Raw genomic sequence first — 16,289 nt, forward strand, 5'->3', positions numbered from 1 at the left:
GCAGTTTAGCCAAACATAGATTTCATTTCATGACCTAAAGTCCGGATCGTGATATATAGGAGTTAAAAATGCGGTACCCTGAAATTACAAGAGCAGTATACAAAACTACATTTTTTCATACTTTCCAAAGCTGACACAATTACTCATATTTAAAGACAAATGGATTAATATTATTATTATTATGAAGAAAAATATAATTGAAACATAAAAAGGCTATTTTATGTGAAATCTACCGAGCTCTTGCTCTTTCAAGTTAGCATTGCAGAACTGACTGCGATATATCGAGCGATTCTTTTCGAGCAGGTTCGAACCCAGAAACAGAGGAGAGCCATTGCTCGACATGTCTAAATGTCCTCTGCAAGCATGTTATACTTCTGCATAATTCTTAATTAATTAATTACTAGAAAAAAATATTACCATGCAAGTCTGGCTTTTTCTGTCAATCATGACCTGGATTCGAACGCGTTGATGGACTAACTCAGCATGATCCGGGAATAAATCAAGATTGTTCAATACATCATTCTAAAGGTCTTGTAAAAACCCAACCACTTGCAACATATTTGGATTTTTTATCTGTTAAGGTGGCCGATCAAGGTAAAATTGATAGAATGGGACTTTCGAGATCTGCTGATCCGAGCAAATCCCATCATACAAAAACACGACAGTCACTTTCTATGGAAGCGACTGACACGTAGTCCACCTTAAATCACGAGTGTCTGTCCGTCCGCAACTTTTGAGACCAATATCGCCTTATTTGGATGATAAATAATTTAATAGTGAATAAATTTCAAATTAAGCCGAACTCAAGGCTTATGACAAGTGCATGCGCTTGGATGGTGGTGCAAAAGAAAAAAAACCCGAGCTCAAAACTTTTCAAAATTGGTCAGGGTCACGGATCGGGGCAAGATCAGAAAGAAAATGACCTTTAAACATGTTCATAGCGTATTCGCACTCCATTGACTGCTTATTTTCTAATGTCGCAGAGTCCGTTAAATTAAGTTGTCCCATGCATACTTTATATAAGGAACTAAACAACATTGCGGTTTAACGACGATTTAAGGTGAAGGTCACCGAGACCAACCGCCCTACCAAATTTCAAAAATATGTAATGTAATTTGATTTCCCCGTTCTGGAGCTGGGTAGAATACAACCGCAAACGTTAGCGACTTTGCACATGCCGCACAACCTGTCCCGACTTCGGCCGATAGTCAAAACTCTAAATAATTTAATCAAATGGCTTCTTTTAGTATTTTCTTGTAGCAATAACATTTCAGTACAAATCATGTCTGTTTTATTGCCGTACCAGTGTTCGTTCATCTGAGCGTATGAAAATACATTCGCGAAACGGCACTTTTCATATGTTCCGTCTTCCTCGCCATATTTTTTAAATTGACACTGTTATTCAAAATCAATAAAAAATATTTATTACTTATAACAAGATTGTAAATGTGTATTTAAAAGCAGAAAGCGCATAAAATATTAAATGATTGGTGAATACTTAAAGATTTACTGTGGTCTACTTTAGTCTTATAAGGTAGAAATACCGTGTCTTTAGGCTTATTGCTTTCAAATTAAACTCGGTATCCTTCATAAACACATTGTTTTCGACATTTCTTCATCATTTTTGGAATATTAAAACAATATTATGAATTATGGTTAATCTTATTTGAGAGTAAGAGTGCATCTTTAAAGATGTCTTATTGCGGTTCGTTTTATTAAACAGTTTTAGTAGATTAGAATGTATATCTTCCTTTTATATTTACGTTGCCCATTAATATATACCATAATTTATTCAGCTGAACCCCGTTGACTCGAACTCCTCGTTGGCTCGAACTGGATGTAAAGGACCGATTTATTAATACTAAATGTAAGCATTCCCGCTTATCTCGATGTATTTTCGCCGTTTCCTGGGAGTTAAAGCCAACGAGGTTGGACTGGATGCGTTCTTTCATACAAACACACTTCCAGAGCTCATCATTTAATATTGTTTGTCTACAATTTTTGGTGAACCGGCGCATAGACCTTCGCCAAGACTATGTGATTATTTTTCATATTGTGAAAAGTTGACGACGACAACACACGCTATGCACAATATATATGTTTCTGGTATATTTTCTTATTAAAGGATGTAAATAGGAAAATACGTAGTTCAAAGTTGGTATTTATTTTTCAAATAGTAAAAATATACTCACAAAAAGAAATATAGTGACATCGAGAATACTGTCAATATATCCAACATTTATAATTCACAAACAACTTTCATAGTAATTGACATTTTCCAAAAAATTGCAAATCATACAAGTACAATGATATTTTGTTATATTTTGATAATGAACTTGTTTTCATTTTTGGCCTCCTCCATCCCCTTACAGCCAACCCTTTCCTCCTTTATAAAGTAATTAATACAGTGCCACACACAAGTCCCTTTACACTCACATGTGGTTTGACAGGACATATATCTTTTTTAACATTGTATCTGAATAAAACACTACTGATTATAATTATGTTATGACTATGTCTACATGTTAAAGCAAGTAAAACACTCTTCTACTTAATCAAAACAAATAGATCATTGACATTTAGAACATTTTTTGTACCTCACCTTTAAAGCTGCTCTCTCACAGAATGACATTTTTGACTGTTTTTCTATGTCTATGAATCAGCTAACTCACAATATAACATATCAGAATTGATTGAAAAACGCATTATAAAACGCTTTTAGCAATAAAACATACATTTTCAAATGTAAATTTGAAAAACTGCAAAATCTTATACCACTGGTTTCAAGAGACTTACTCAAAAATTTGCGAATTCAAAGACAAAAAATAACATAAAAACGGTCAATCTGTGAGTTTGCAGCTTTAGAACACTGTAAAAGGACTTGTGTTGGAACTGTATGAAAACAATAACTTTTTAGTTATTAAGATCAAAATTAATAAAAAGTGTATCCTATAAACGTGCAGAGCTGAAATGATTTAAATTTAACGAAGTTCTGAACAATCAGCACATTGTCTATGTACTGTTAAAGAAAAAATGGTCTTTCAAAATTTTAGTCAAACAATAACAATATTATTACACTCTATTTCATACAAAGTTTGTTGGCCAAAGATACAATCTATAATCTTAACATTTGCTAGTACATGTACATTCAATATGTAATATGCAGTAGATGAGCTAATAATGTTAACAATGATAATCTAAGATACAATTGGTATTATGTCGAAAAGGTTCTTTGATAGACAAATAGATGTATTCGGAAATGAAATATAGAGCAATCTCAGCTTTCAATGATCTGTCTATTAAGTTGTAGTGACAACACTTTGAATTTAGAGACAAGATGTAAAGTCAATGCTAATATTTTTTTAAACACTTTTTAACATTTGTTTCTTGTTCTTTGATAATTATTATCACTAATATTCTTTATAAGATGATGTCCAGAGAGAAAGATGAACTAAAGCAGTAAGTCGACACTGGTTTGGTTGATCCTCCCTGCTGTCATGGTAATAATGTGCTGCTCTCTGAAGAGGATTGAGGAAAACACAAAGCAGATGTTCAAAAATATATATCAAATATTCACATTACTTAAGACCCGCTAAGGCAACTTGCAACTTTTTCAGGTAAACCTGTCGCTTCCTCTTATTCCACTCATGTAAAAAATACTGTAAATAGAAGCAAAAATGAGATTGATTCATCTGGCGGGCTGACTTTTTTATACACTGAATAAAGCTATTGAATTGCTCACAAATTTCAGAATTAATGCTTTCAAAGCCCTGAAGCCTTGATGAACGGAAAGCAACAGAACACTTGTGGGCATAGCCATGAAAAATGTCATGAAAAAATCTTACATTTCTGAAGTAACCACTCTCCCGATTTAAACAATACTCCTGAAGATTACATGCAAAGTCATAAAATACATCAGAAGGAGGTTTTACCAGGTGTGAATACAGTGAAGCTGCTGGGTCTTTTCTTCCTTCTGCCCTTGTCATATGGAAGCCATAGCAGTGACCATGGTCTGCACAAAACCATAAAAACAAAGTACTTGTTCCTGGAGCTGAGACATTTACCTTGGTGAAAAACTTGTTGCATCGCTCAAAGTCATGAGCAGCATCATCATGGTCAGCATTCTTTTTGTTGACATTTTCTTCATCAATTGTAAATTTCCTTATGTCCCTTACCTTCAAACCAGACTGATTGAAGTAGTATGCACGGCCATATTTCTCTGGATTATATGTACCTGGTTGTGGAATGGCTTCTTCTGAATCATTGCAACTAACATCTACTGACCTATTGCTAAGATATTGAAGGAAAAGTTTAATATCATCTGGAATAAGATTACCATTGCTTAACATAGACTCACCAATCAAATCATGGAGTTCAGGTGCATACTTTCTCATTTCAGTCATGCCAGAATTAAACCTAATGTTTAGTGCAGATTCACTATAATTACAATCATTAATTACCTGATCAAAGTCCTGACAATATCTTGCTGGCAAAAGACTTGTGACTGAAGCTGTTGTTGCCAACATCTTAAGAACAAAGGCATAAGCTGTCTTTTCTAAATCAGACATATTTGAATTGAAACGTTCAAAGGATGGTTTTACCGCATCTGGCAGGACTAGCAACACTGCAGCAACTTTTTCAGAATCATCATCATTGCCAATTATTTCTCCTAATTGTTTCCTAGAAAGGTAATCTAAATTTGTTCGAATAGAAATCAAATCAGCTTTATTAATATCTCTTACATTTTGTAGGAAACATCTGTCCATGCGTCTATGTAATGTGCGTTGAACTGGAATTGAAGAATCTGGAATACTAATTTCTTCAAATGTGGCATGTCTGAATCCAACACCAACCCTAGTGCCATCACAACACAGTCTTTTTGGCTCAAAACCACATACCTCACAAGGCTGACGAAAGTCAATCTTCATACTGCTTGCCCAACTAAACCACCACCTAATAAAAACACTAGCGTCCATAAACTTTGCATTTGGGTGACGCAATTTGTAGAAGGCATCCTTTACCTGGCAAAATCCCGAAAATGTGCATCCGGTATTACTCATAACCATTGAAACATACTCCCATCCAATTTCATCACCAGCTGCTGTTTCTGAAGAAAGCACATGAAGGCATTCATCCTTACCCTCTTGCCATGTTAACTTACATGGATTTACCAAACTACAACATAACCTACTATAAACCATACATTTGACCGGAGCTGTACCTGTATAAACAGTCAAAGGTATTGGACGCTCCTTCAAAGTCTTACCCTGATTGTTCTCATCTAGCCACCCAGCACCGCAATCACAATTACCTTCAGGAACAGATGGAGATAGCTCTACCCCATACACACATCCGTTTGCATCTCTCTCACAATCAGTTGACCAGGTGTCACGATTGCAGGTATTAAGCATCAACTTACTGCTTCCTTGCTCACAGGGAAGATGATTGCTCTTTGCAGGAAAATTCCAAAGCCCGGTTTCTTCTTCAAAATAGTGTAAACTACTACTACTACCACCACCACCACTATCACTTGGCCCAGTACTACTTTCAACTTCAAACGTTTCTAACCTTTCAACTTCATCACCATCATCAGTAAAATTTGCCACTGGAGTTATTGTAACCATGTCACAGTCTGAACTATCTCCATCACCAGCATCAACTCCATCCTCAAGAAGATCAAGCCAGTGCTCTGATTGTGATTTTAGAACAGACAGATGTTTACAAACCTTTGATGTGAGCAAGTTGCCGACATATTTCTTATGACCCTTTCCTGCCTTGCACTGGCCACTGTCACAAGTCACTATGTAGGTTCCCTTACTTTTATTAAAAGTTAACCTTACCATAACTGGCAAGCTGTCTTCACCAGCTAACACATAATACTTACGCAAATTCTTACCTTTGTACATTTCAACTAGCGAATTACCTACATACTGTAATCCTTGTTGAACAAAAATGTTTGGCCCGTCATTTCCCATTGCCTTGCCTGCATCTGGGAGATACGGAACAACCATCTCTTTCACAAACCTACAATGTATGCATGTAACACAATTACCCTGGATATCTAAAACTACACGGTCATTTTCCAATGAATTACAATCAGGGACATTCAATAGAGTTTTGTATATGCTGCAGGAACAGTAATAGTAGGAGCCTGATTCTTGCTGATATTTAACTGTGTAAACAAAATCATTCACCTTAAAAGAACCATCAGTTTCACTATAGTTGTTTAAACAACAAATGAGAGTGTCATCCTCATTTTGTGCTATGACAAATTTTCCTTGTTCAGACTTAATATTAAGACAATAATTTTCACCCAGACACCCATCTCTGAGATTGAATTATGCTCAGATGTAGCTTCAAGTGTGTGTTCAAGAGCATTTGCTGTCACTGTCACTAATCTAAATCCTTTTCTGGTTCTTTTTGGAGCTGGTTCATGTTCAGATATAGTAGTAGTTTCTCCTGAATTCATTACAACAGACTCTGGGAAAAAAACTTCCTTATAAAATGAGAACAATGCATCAGTATTTCCTTCAAGATAAAGTGAAAGAGTTTTATTTCTCACAGAGGTTGCATGACAAGTTGTTTTTAACAAATTTGAATCAAACCTACATTTAACTGTAAAATACTTTAAATCATTTAGTGCCCTTATGTCACCTGCCATGCAATTTAGAAATACTGATTGCTTTTCAAGAGTACTCAACACCTGTGTTGGCAGTTGCATCATGCATCGTGAATCTGGAAAAGAAACTGGAAGAGACCTATTGAGACGAAAGTCTACTATTAATTTTTCTATATTTCTTACAGAAAGAGAATTGCTAAGAAATGTCTTATCTTCATTTACTAATGAAACATTATTTTTGAATGGAATAAGACAAACAGTATGTCCAAAAAGACACATTTCTTCGGTAGACGGTAAGTTTGATAAGTCTGCAATACAAGGTAATATACTTTTGACATTCCTTTGAAATATTGTACCAGGGCGGTCTCTGATGTTATCACGTTTATTATTGATCAAATGCCTTTTCTTAATATCCTCAGACGTCAATACACTATGAAGGATTGTACTTTGCTCAGTCAGTCCATACTGCTGTTGGAGTTCAAAAAGAAACCTTTGTTCCAAAAAGCCATCAAAAACCCCAGATTCAATGTAGCGAACATAATGAACAACAACATCATCAATACTGCATTTGAAAACAGTACAAGCAAATGTTCCCTGAGTGCATTTGTCATATGATGCTAAATTGGCTGCTACTGTTTCAGGCTTTAAAATACTCTGCCTCTTTGACGTAAGCATTTCATTTTGAACCATTATCTCTAACATTTTCTTTATAAAGATAATTGCAGGGGAGCATCTATCAAGATTATCAATTAAAGTTTTGAACCATTCACACTTATATCGACTTGGTTCTGAATCAAGCTTTCTTTTCAAACTTGACCTTAATAAAGTACCACTATAAAAGTCTGATATTAATTCTGGTCTTTCTGTTTCAATAAAGTCGTATCTCAGTTGTTTATCATTTTCCAAAACAGAATCAGAGTGGGCAGAGGAGGTAGAAGGTCCTTGATCATTACCCCCTTTATTCTTGCACATGGACCTGTCTTCAACATAAAGTAACTTATTTATAAGTGTATTTCTATTAAGCATTTTATAATCAAGTTGTCCTGACCTTACTTTTTCCATGTTTTGTAAATGGTCAGCTACAGTATATGGTCCAGAGGCTGGAAGGTCACAGGACTCACCATTGAAGAAAGGGATATTCAACTCCACTCTCTGAAATTGATAAAATTCTATACCCATGCAAGATTTCTTTCATTCTTCTAAATTATTGTTCAAATATTGCATTTTCCACACAATGCATGATTAAGAGTCATTGACAAAGGTTTTTCTTCTTCAGAAAATAAAGAATGTTATAGAAAAAAACAATCAATTGACACATGTTATTTATATGTATCATGAAAAAATTAAAAGGGGTAAGAAAATAATTCTTATATACATATAATGCATAATTTGGTAATCCATATCTCAGTTCAAGTGTTTTACCAAATTAATGGGGCATGAGAGTAAATCTGTTGTGTCATGGAGCTGACCCTCTGGTAGTGTTGACAACCAATCCTCAATGCTGATGAAGGTTTCTGCTACTCTAGTAGTCTAATAAATAGGAATGCAAGTAAATAGAATGTAACTTGATAAAACATGTAAAATTGTAACAATAACAAAATGATCTTCAATAAACATAGTAAATCATCATATTTCACACATATTTTTAGTGAATATATTATTCTAAAAACCTTAAACCACTTCTTAACATATTAAATAAATTAATCGTTTTTATGATTACATTTTTAAGACAAATGTTCTCAAGACTTTGTTTGAATTGAATGTTGACTAAGTTTATGATTATAATGATAATTATTACTGTTGCCCTTTAATAAGTATAATGAAAGTGAATACTATTTACCGGTCCAGGGTTCTGCTCAACATCATTGGCCAACAATAACCTCCTTCTTGTAGTATCCACGTTCTGTTGAAAGTCTGCAAAGATTTTCATGCTTTTAACATTAACAGTTTAAACATTTTAAAAATAAGCTTGTAATACCATAAATCAGAAATGAATACATTGCCTACAAATGCTTAATACTGTAAACTAAAAAATAATAAAATATAGAGTTATCTTCTGAATACTTCCAATGTCATACAAAGCAAACTTAGTCACAACAATCATGTCGAACATTTAAATGCACTGATTTCTTTGTAAATACGTACCCTTCTGTTATTTTTTTCTTACCTTTCTTGGGGGGATTGAGATTTACTTGACGGTCTTCCTTATCCTCAAAGATTGCCTCTGGTGCCTGTTTCCTTGGAGAATCCTGAGTCAACAAAGAGTATAATTTAAACAAGTAATAAATAATATTCTTCAAGAGTAAGAACTGTCTACAGATATTTGATCTTAATATGTTTTACATATCTTTTACAATTCTATAGAATTATATTATTTTTTACTACATCACCAAATTCTGCTACCTCAAAACTCCTTTATTATTTCTTTTATATCATTTATTTTAAACATGTCTCTATAAAAAAATACCAGTCACTCTCTCAATAATCAACGAGATCAGACTATTTGTGACTTTTGATCAAAAAGATGTTTCATTTCCTAATCTCATTTACCTTTGATTTAACATCCATCTGAATATACTTTGAAATGGTCCTTCCATGAACATGACGTTTGTGTATATGATCTAGGAGAAAATCGTCCCTAGAACATCTAACCTTGCAGTCAGGACAGTTCAACCAATGTTGATGCTAAAAATGTTGAAGTTAAAGTAAAAAAGTAACCATTGGGCATAACTATTCAAAACAGTTATAAAAGTTGAAACAACTATGCGTTACCATGATTACCCTATTGTGTAGTAACACACCTTAAATGAGATATTATGAGAATATTGACAATCACATGTAAGCAATTTCACCGTGAAATGATTTATGACAAATAAATTATTTGTCATAAATCATTTGAAATAATAAAGTTAAATTTATTTTTAATACAGTTAAATAATTGATTTGAATTTTTAATACCTTGTTCGCACATCTTTTTGGCTTAGGCAATGGTGGGTTTTTTCTCCCGACTTTCTTTCCTGCTGTCACAGCTTTCAGTTTCTGAAATGTAAATTTAATTGAAATACTACTTAAACCATCTTTTTATATACATGTGAAAATATCTCTATAGACATTTTCTTCATTCATGCTTGACCAAAGCCTTCAATTAAAGTATTGTAATATCTTAACTAACAAAATATGAATGATACAATGAAGTAATTATAACATCTACAGTGTACTCCTTTCATCATACATAACAATTGTCTTGAATTAAACAACACTCATGCATTTTTGTTTGCAATGTTAATGTACCAAGGTCGTCATATTATATACCAATGGTAAGCCATGTATGTTCCTAGCTGGAAGGCAAACTGCAACATCCCACAGAAGCAGATGAACATGGTCACTGGTGTCAATAATACTGCAATATAAAAATGCATAATAATATAATCTGTTATTTACTGTTTGTTTTTTCATGAATGAAAATAAATTTTAACCCAGAATTAACAACAGACAAGACAATCTTCTATTTGTAGCATAGGTTATCATTTTCTAATTTAATCTAAAGAAGAATATATAAAAAGAACCCATTTAACTTTACACATTTTTTGTACATTACGTTAATCAGAAATAAGCAAAAGAAACCAGTGGTTTAGTATGTATTATATGTCTGTGTGTACAAGTGTGACAATATCATGTAGCCATGAAATAAAGAATAAAAATTATGACAACCTTGTCTTCCCACGCTTCCTTTCCTGCACCTTCATCTTCTTTCGGCCTTTTCTCTCTGGGGTTTCCCGTCTGTTTTGAACCTGGAAAAGAATTATTAAAAATACCATATAATATTGAAATTACAATTACACTTGTTCATACAGTACACATTTCTTACGCAGTTTTGTTAAAAGCTTTAAACTGTGGCATATACCAATTCATGGTTCTGCAACATTGAAAACCAAAACTGTCTAGCTTCAATGAGATGGAAGTCAATGATTGTACTCATAAGATTCTTATTATCAATAACTTAGTATAGTTTCAAATACCCCTGAGCATATATTAAATCATCTGATCAGCGATGAATGTTTTTTTTTTTTAAAGCTGCTTATGCATTTAAATGTGTCTGATGTTCATCGAAAAATAATATATTAAATACCGATACATTGTGAAAATCATAGCGCAAGAAATTGAACCTTTTCCTTCTTTTCCGGAAGTTTAATGCGAATAGGCACGTTCTTCAGATCTTCTTCATGAATCTGTGCCATCATCTGAATCATAATCATATTGTATTGTACCTGAGCCACAACATGAAACCAACTTAAATCTACATCACAGAGGTAATATGTCAAATGCGTACAACAAATATAAAATATCAGTTTTATTAACCTGCTGCACTACAGTGGCATACGACCGCTGTTCCATAGTTTTTACTGGTGGTACGGTTGCATCCTCCTCCTCAGCTGCTGACGGCTCTATCTCTTGTAGTTCTGGCCACTCTTCTTCATCTACTTCATCATACAACCAATGGGAGTCAGCATGAAGATCTTGCAGGCACCGTCTTGCTCCATATCTGTTAAGATGCAGTCCATCCTTGGCCAGAACCTAGATTATTAACAATGTATAAACATGTAAAAAAGGAGATGCATCGGCAGAAAAGAGCTTTTATCCCAGTTGTAAATGTTTACTCAACATGCCTTTAAGGCGGTATACTTCATATGATTAACATATTAGTAGGCCACGATTAATATTGAAACCTGTCTCATGCTACTTTATAAAAGAATTATTTAATTAATGAAATACATAGATATATATATATAATAAATTAAAGCAAAATAATATCTGAATGGATTAGAATACATGTACTAGCTATAATTTCAAATGCATTTACACATCACACATTTCTAAACTGGGTGATTGTCTGGTAAGTGCAGTGGTTAGCACACTCACTCCTTAGCAAGGCTACCTGGGTTGAATTCCTGGCCTGGGCACAAGTGAGTTTGGGATTTTTGGTTACCATGCCAGACAAGTGGCTTTTCTCTTGTAACCCCACAATACAAAAACTCACTTTTGCGCAAAATTGTGCCAATGAGAGTAACTTTACAATTAACTTTTTTCACAGTGGTTGTAAAATTAATAAAGTTTAAACCAAACTAGGTCAGAGTTAACCTGTTCTGGATTTAAGAAACTCGGAAAAAGGATAACTGACTGGCATCTGATTTGACATTCCACGGCAAGATCTACATAAACACATAATAAAAGGTCCAATCAGATAGCTATAAATTTTAAATTATTTAAAGTAATAAATTATTTTTTTGTTATTGGCGTTGGGGATTGGAGTATCTTACCTCTGTTGAGCAGTCATACTGAAAAAACCTCACATAGGGTATATGTAATGCAACATCTTGCAGTGCTTGGTTGGCGCGCATCACCCAATGTTGGCATGCTCTCAACATCTTCAAGGACAAGAAACCGCGTCCGCTAAAGTCTGGCGCCCTCGGCAAGATTGAGCACAGAACAATCTCTGCTCCAGGAGCTGTCTCTCTGAGAACATCTACAACCTCTGAAGCATTCCTGAATCCAAAAATGGTCTGTTTCATTGGAAAAAAATCAGTATTTTATTACGATTCTTGATGAAGTGTCAAAACTTAGGTTTAATACAAATGCTTTTATCTGTTCTATTCTTAGCTTCAAAATAAAAAAAGAAAGTACTGGCTGTGTTGAGTTTGAAAAATATGTATAATTGCTCTTTCTGTTCATTATCACTTGAAAGTAGTGATGTTGATGACAATGATGTAAACAAAATTCAATGTCAGCACACAATAAATAGAGAGTTGAAGACAAAATGATCTTTTTCAAAGAAAGATGGTCAGAAGTCTTCTGGGGAATGTGTTACTTATCATGCATTTGTTAAAATAGATTTTTTTTCCTGGATCAGACATCACGAAAGTTCAGAAAAAGTCTCGGTCATTCGAACCCACAGCCTCTGATATTTTGTCGGTCCGATAGAAAATTTGCTGGTCCTACAATTTTTGTTTGATAACTTGCTTTATCAAAGCCTTTGTTGCTAATTTTACAATTACAAGAAATAAAAATGTATTAAGATATTAACCAGTAAATCTTTATCACAAATAACTAATATTTCAGGTTGCCATATTTTGACAGACACTCGCACTTAATCGTAATGAAAATTCCGACTGGGCGATTTTTTGGCAATTTGTATTCTTTGGACCATACCAGTACGGTTTTCGTTATCAAATAGCATGTTCCAAAGGATTATGGATAAGATTATTGTTTGAAACATTTGGAACTATCATTTAAAGCATTCCAATGTTTATGACAAAAGTTTATCATTTTAGCGTTTCAAAACATCGCGCGATATATACACAGTAGTAAACATTATTTTGTAATGTATTGCAAAGGGAGGCAAATGCTGCATGGTGTTTGATTTAATGCGGTATGCATTCCGACTTTTACACTATCGGAAAACGACATCGGATTCGAAAACAAATGGTTATTTGATAATTTCATTAAAAAAAATGATTTTCTGTTAAACAAAATAAATTATTCTTACTTTAAATCCGTGTTTGATAATTGATAAAGATTAAATCTTCATTATTTTTTTTATTTACACCTCGCCGTGAATACTGTCGGTCAGACGGACTGACCCCATCACAAATTTAGTCGGACCGAGTCAAAATTTACCAGTCAGGAACGTCGGACAGACAGTTTTCCCGATGTCTGCTGGATTACCTGCAAGGCTAGTGCCTCAGTGAATCGTTCCTATTTGAAAGGCAGAAGGAGCCAATTGACTCAACTACCGTACCATGCATGCATTCAACCATGTCAACTCCATCAAGTAGTGAATAATTGCATGACTATTATCGATCATGTCATTGATAACATTTCCGGGGCTATAATCATGTTTGATGAGTATGGCCCTAGTGCGCAGGTATTACCAATTGGACAACGCAAACTGTTACTATATATAGTAACATATGTTTAAAGATAATATATGGTGTTGCAGAAACGCGTTTACATGTGTCAAATTAGAAAGTACTAAATTTAAAAATAGGAGTTTCAAAACTTATTACAGCAATTCACATATTCAATAATGAATATTTTATAAAATCCTTTTAAATCATCTAAACTATGCACCTGTAGAAATCCTCGATTGTACAAAATACATCATTGGAACCAAGGTGAAGGTATATACTCCTGAAATGCTGATGTTCCACCTCTTCCCGAACTCGGCAGCGGAAGTTCTTCCTGTCTTTTACGTAACGAGCACCTTCAAACAAGTGAAAAATACATAGATATTAATTTTAGCATAGATAGCAATTTGTTCTTGACATCATTCATAAAGTACTGTGAGCATTTCTAGTGATATTAAAAAGCATTGGCAGCTTTTTTATGCATAGCACTTACATTGGGCAATTTGCTTTTAGAATTTAATTGCCCGAAACCATTGTAACTTGCCGTTATATAATTAAGTTAAAAAAAAAATTGCTTCATGCCTCAAGTGTGGCAACTTGTGAACGTCACTGATCTCACGCTTACATATTTAATCTATTCTTAAAGATATGGTTCCTTTAACAAATGCAGTTCTATTTGATTGCACCACCATTTCATACAGGTGTCACAGTCTATTGGCTTGCTATGATGGCTGGAATTGTCTCTTCCTTTATTTAGCCTTTAAGCCCCTCAGTGCCAAGTGAATTCTGTGGTTTTGTTTTTTCGCGCTGAAAACTGGGGAATGGGCCTTCCATTTGGCAGAAATTTTACCAGCAGTTTGTTCCCACATGGTGGCAAATTTACTTGGAATTGACTGGACAGGTCAAAGTTCCTGCTATTCGATGGACTGGGGGGGGGGGGGGGCATGGTTACAATTGACTGGTGCATTATATCTCTCCTTGGCACAACATTACCTTTAAGTGTGGTCTTGTGTTGTTAGGGAAACCATGAGTACCCGGGGGAAACCCACTTGAACGACCTGGTACAGTCAGGCAACAAGTTCACCAATGTTAACGACTTAGATAGTACTATTGTGTGTAACACTCTGTGGCCTAGATGTCCGCCTATGGAGCGGGAGGTTGTGGGTTTGATTCCTGGCCGCGTCATACCAGACGTTAAAAGTTGGTATAAGTAGTTCCCTTGCCTGGCACTCGGCAATTAAAGACATTATAAGTGGTGTACTCAGTACTGGTTAAACCCAGGAAAGTTGTAGCCAGTGTATCGGTGCTTTACACCGAGCACGTAAAAGAACCAAAGGGTCCTTTCCAAAAAGCTAGGGTATCGCACACAGATTTCCTTGTATCCCGCCACTGTCTCTTCCGCGTGCTGTCCCTTCAGCAAAAACAAAGGACCCAATTGGAAATAAGTGCTTGCACTTTCACGGGTTATCCTTGACCACAAGGATACAAACATACATACATCTGGAACGGCTGCAGTTTTGTACTCAAAAACCTTTTTACAGTTACTATGATTGACATAATCAGTATAAGATCTGAAAGATATAGTACTCATGAATCAAAACACATTTATGTCGTAAAAATTTAGGTTTTTATCCAATTCAAAAATTGTATAATGAAACTTACCTGAGACGGCCAGGAATGAAATATTCACGTTGCCACTGCCAGACCGAGTGTTGCTCGAATCTCGGAGTCTGTAGACATTGGAGTCACCAGCCACCAAAACACCTTCCATGATAAGCTTAAAATAAACTAAACAGCAATTTTGCAAAGTGTACGGATATAATTTGATTTTAAAATCAACATAAAGCACGCGGAGAAATTCAAAAATCTAGATTCGATCGCGAAAATACAAGACTTTTAGTACTGAAGTTGACAGGCTTCAAAAAAGGAGCGCGTCACAAAACTTTTAATGCGTAACGAAGAATTAAATATTTATAAAGATCAATCGGCAATCGAAACGTTATGACAAGAACAAGCAGAGCGCTTTGAAAACAGTATTTTTGCAATGTTGAGAAAAATTTGGGGTTTTCCTCTGGAACATTCGAGAGAATGCACCGCATCCGTTTCTGATTACCTTGACCTTATCTAAATCATATGACCGATCATGTGATTTCTTTATTATAGTGCTATTTTTAGCATTACCAACGCGAACCAAACGGCCTCTGTACAACAATGACTTTTCAAGTTGTTTAACGCTGGCATACTTTTTAACAAAATGTGTATACATTTCTTCACATTTTCATCATGATCTCATTAAAAGCCATATTTTAATGAGGTCATGATGATTATTATTATAATTATTATTATAATTATTAATATTTTTATTATTATAATTATTTTATTATTAGTAGTAGTAGTAGTAGGAGTAGGAGTAGGAGTAAGAGTAGAATGTTACCCTGGTTAGAGCTACTCTGGTTTTTTAACCTGCACCGGTGTATAGCACTGTCACATGGGATAGTAAATAAAGCGACGGGTGGTAAAACATTTCCACCAAAATGGATGGATCCATTTTTGATACTCCGTACAGTTTTCAGTAAAAAAATGTGTTATGAAATTGGACCTTAACAGTATGAGTCCATTTACACTATTTTCTTTGGACGAGACTGATCGGAAGGTTAATTTAGATATAAACGAGTATCTTTTATTATATTCATGTACAAAACACGAACATTTTACTCTACTTAAAACGAAGCTAAGAATGCGGACAGAGGCTGTTGAAGTGTCAT

General features: G+C 34.6%; 1 protein-coding gene across 1 annotated transcript; it reads right to left on the bottom strand.

The window, feature by feature from the left end:
- Nucleotides 1–2,148: 2,148 nt before the first annotated feature.
- On the bottom strand, nucleotides 2,149–15,634 carry LOC128202996 (uncharacterized). The gene is made up of 14 exons (XM_052904216.1): nucleotides 15,187–15,634; nucleotides 13,748–13,880; nucleotides 11,938–12,163; nucleotides 10,979–11,194; nucleotides 10,786–10,860; nucleotides 10,331–10,410; nucleotides 9,932–10,019; nucleotides 9,578–9,658; nucleotides 9,170–9,304; nucleotides 8,787–8,868; nucleotides 8,460–8,533; nucleotides 8,042–8,149; nucleotides 7,668–7,771; nucleotides 2,149–6,024 (listed from the first exon to the last, which is right to left on the bottom strand). The coding sequence occupies exons 1-14, from the start codon at nucleotides 15,293–15,295 to the stop codon at nucleotides 3,579–3,581; spliced, it is 3,957 nt and encodes a 1,318-aa protein (XP_052760176.1). The 5' UTR covers nucleotides 15,296–15,634; the 3' UTR covers nucleotides 2,149–3,578.
- Nucleotides 15,635–16,289: the final 655 nt, after the last annotated feature.

This window comes from Mya arenaria, chromosome 9, assembly GCF_026914265.1.
Source record: "Mya arenaria isolate MELC-2E11 chromosome 9, ASM2691426v1".
In the NCBI taxonomy this organism is placed as follows: Eukaryota; Metazoa; Mollusca; class Bivalvia; order Myida; family Myidae; genus Mya; species Mya arenaria.